The sequence below is a fragment of the Alexandromys fortis genome, unplaced genomic scaffold, assembly GCF_014885135.2.
Source record: "Alexandromys fortis isolate MF-2015 unplaced genomic scaffold, M_Fortis_MF-2015_v1.1 scaffold_83, whole genome shotgun sequence".
Classification (NCBI taxonomy): Eukaryota; Metazoa; Chordata; class Mammalia; order Rodentia; family Cricetidae; genus Alexandromys; species Alexandromys fortis.
Window position 1 is genome coordinate 1,649,472 of NW_026068001.1, and position 3,369 is coordinate 1,652,840.

Genomic DNA, 3,369 nt, shown 5'->3' on the forward strand with positions numbered 1-3,369 from the left:
AAAAGACAGTTCATAAATCCCTAAGATGCTTGCAGCTGGGAGTAATTTTCTACCCCACATAGTTTCTCATAGATACAAGAGTATAGTCATAGGCCAAATTATATTTTTTAGAGATAAGGTCTTAGTGTGTAGCCCTTGCTGGTCTAGAACTTGTTATTTAGACCAGGATAGGTTCAAACTCAGAGAAATCCACCTGTCTTTGCCTTCTGGGTGCTGGGATTAAAGGCGTGCACTACTATGCCTGGTTCTAACCACTATTATTCCACTATTATTTTATAACAGTCCACACTCCCCAGTTACAGGAAAGAAATTATTACTGCTTCAACTATTGATATTTTGAGCAGAAAGGCATCAGGATGGTTTATTTCTTTTTGCACATAGCACAAAGGACCTTGTTAACTGGTTAGTTCTTAAAATTCTGCTCTTGGAGTGGCATGGCTTCTTGTGTTTAGAGCTTAGAGTGTTTCTCTTGTCTCTCGTATATGAATAGTCGCACAGCCATGGTAGGACACTGTCTTGGGCATCATAGTGACCTCTGAGATGATACTCGTTTCAGGATCATAACAGAGAATAGTATTTATGGCTTCTCCGTTTTCCTGTCTTCCACCCAGGATATAGATCTTACCATTACACACAGTCATGCCACAATTTTCCCGTGGACTGAATGTGTCCTGTACGTGCATCCAGTGGTCTTCAACTGGGTCATAACAGTACACCGCCTTGGTCATTCCACCAGCAACATAGATCAGGTTGTTGAGAGAGACAGCTGTTATGTATCTCTTGGTCATTGGGAGAGATGCGCGAAGGAGCCAAGCATTGGTTTCTGGATCGTAAGATTGGACCTTATCCGAATAAGAGTTCTCATCAAGTCCTCCTATCACAAATAATTTTTTCATGCAGCTTGTCACTGCAGGAGAACTCACTGCTTCCTTAAGTGGTGCAACTTCTGTCCACTGGTTTGAAAATAAGTCGTAGGACTCTACACAGCTAAGCCTCTTTTGTCCATCGTAGCCTCCGACAACATACACTTTCCCACGAAGGACAGCCATTTTGTGGTGCCACCTGCCTTTGTTTAGAGGAGCGACCCTGAACCAGATATTTAGCTGTGAGTTGTACTGCCAGACATCGCGGCTGTTGATTCTTCCACCTGAGACAAGAATGTAATTTTTCAGTGCACAGACAGCATAGGCTGATTTGGTGAAATCTGGAATCTGAGCCAGGGACTTCCACGCTCCTGTTACTGGGTTATAGCATTCAGTGTATGGGAGATTAAATCCTCTCGCTTGTTCAGAGCCTCCGACCACGACGATCACTTCTGCATAGCCAGTAGACCTGCGGGGCCTAGTTCTCGGAGATACGATTTCATTACCAAGTACATGGTACCTTCTTGCTTCCCGTAGCAGCTGGTAACAGTCACGGGAATTCTGGATTAGCTGGTCTTCCTCAACAGTCTCTACAAAGTAGTTGGGATGCAAAAGAGGGAGTCGGACGTGGTTCAGCAACTCAGGCAAGAACGCCCTTCGATGATCAACGTCTTCATAGATCCAGCGCATGACCGCTTCAAAAACTATCTCCTCCTTCCTCACAATAAGTTCATCGTTACAGATATAACCAATAAGTCCATCTTTGTCAATCTCAAGAAATTCTTCATGCTGGGACACATCCTCAAAAGTTTGTAATGCAAAGGTCTGACATTTTGCGAAGAGGGTTTTGAGTGAGTGGGTGTCGGCGAAGCGCTGGATTCCTATGCAATTGCATGGATCAAGCTGTTCCTCTAGAAAATGGACACATTCGTCACAGAGACCGTTGACCTGAAAGAGGCTGGATACTTCGACGAGATACTGAACATTCTCGGTTGTGAGCTTTACCTTTCCAGTATATACGAATTGTAAAAAACAGTCCATCGCTTCCGCTAAGATGCCTTTGATCTCAACCAACATTTCGCGGCTCTCCTTGTGGCCATTACAGAACATGGCCCTGAAATAGTTGCTGCAGGCTGAGAGAACAGCGCGATGGCACGGGAACTTCTCTCCTTCCACGCAGATGATAACGTCTGTAAATATGTGATTGTCTCGGAAGTCCTTAAATACCCGGAGCTCATTCTCAGCATGGGCTGACCCGAATGAAAACTCAAAATACTTGGGACTTCGCCGAGATTTCGGGTCCATTTTATAAACTTTCTGCTCAGCTGTTGGGGAATCACATGACACAAACTCCTCTGGGTCAAGTCTGCTCTGGTCCGCCTCTCAGTATTAGTCCCATTGTTGCATCAGCTGACTATGTAATTGTTGAGCAACGTGGCTGCCAGAGAATCTTAGCATTGGCTTGACCAAGGCCCCAGGCAAAAAAATACCCTTGTTTAAATTTTCCCACAAGCTGGGTCCAGCCTGCAAATGCAGTGCCCAACCCGGATAGTCTTCGCTTTGGGTGTCTAGGGCTTGGGGTGGAAACACTGGGAACTAAGAAGTAGAGCCCGGGGCTGGAGAGATGGCTCAGCCGTTAAAGGCTAGGCTCACAACCATAAATATAAAGAAGTAGAGCCCGGCAGAGAAGGAAGCCAGCAGCCTGGTGGCGGCGGCGCGGGGGGGGGGGGGGCAACGACGGGGGCTCCCCTATCAGCCCCAGAGGGAAGCTTTCCTGTTAGTGTACAATGGCACATGGGGAGAGGACTGTCCCATCTCTGCCTTGAAGTCGCCGTTTGTACGACTATTTTTAGGCTTCTCTCATCCTGTGTCTAGTAGAGATTTCCAACTGCTGCTGGCCTGAACCTACACTCGGTGAATCCTTCTGGCCTTGTCTACAAACCACGTGCCAGCACCACACTTCTTCCTGATTCCTTCGCATTTCTCATTTGCTGATGTGATCTGTCTCATTCTAACACAGTACACAGGGCAGACAATAGCACTGCCGCTTAGCTCTTCACTGTGGGAGATGCTATATTCATTTTGCTCACACTTGTTATTTAGGATTTCAGAGTTGTGCCCTTGGTTTTCATTGCTTGGCTATGTTTTGCTATCTAGGGCTAAGACAAGGACAAGGTCAGAGAAGGGAAGGAAGCGCCAGAGAATTTCTGCAGCTGCACGCTCCTGTTTGCAAAACCTGCCTACCCCCCTGTGCCCCACTCCAGAGCCTGCAGCCCAAGTGAACCCTCTGTTAAGGCAACACTGATGGCCTCACCTGCTCTGTCCTGCCTGCGCATTGAGAACTACCCTAGGGTTTGGAAGCCCACTGAGCCCTGGGTAGGGAAGGTCTTGAGTATCCAGAACAGGAGTAGAGAAAACATGGGATATTTCAGCACTGTTTGGGGCTAGAGAGACGGCTCAGTGGTTTAGAACAGTTGTTCTTCTCACAGAAGACCTGGATTTGATC

The 3,369-nt window shown here is 47.0% G+C and overlaps 1 protein-coding gene across 1 annotated transcript; it reads right to left on the reverse strand.

The window, feature by feature from the left end:
• Positions 1–455: 455 nt before the first annotated feature.
• Positions 456–2,873, reverse strand: LOC126512847 (kelch-like protein 24). Its single transcript, XM_050160845.1, has 2 exons — positions 2,773–2,873; positions 456–2,229 (listed from the first exon to the last, which is right to left on the reverse strand). Exons 1-2 carry the CDS (start codon positions 2,871–2,873, stop codon positions 456–458), a joined length of 1,875 nt encoding a protein of 624 aa, XP_050016802.1.
• Between the last annotated feature and the right edge of the window lie 496 nt (positions 2,874–3,369).

Coding starts and splice junctions, on each gene's coding strand:
- LOC126512847 (XM_050160845.1), bottom strand. CDS start 2,873: ATGAGACAGATCACATCAGCAAATGAGAAATGCGAAGGAATCAGGAAG. Junction 2,230..2,772: donor GCCAGAAGGATTCACCGAGT/GTAGGTTCAGGC, acceptor GGACCAGAGCAG/ACTTGACCCAGAGGAGTTTG.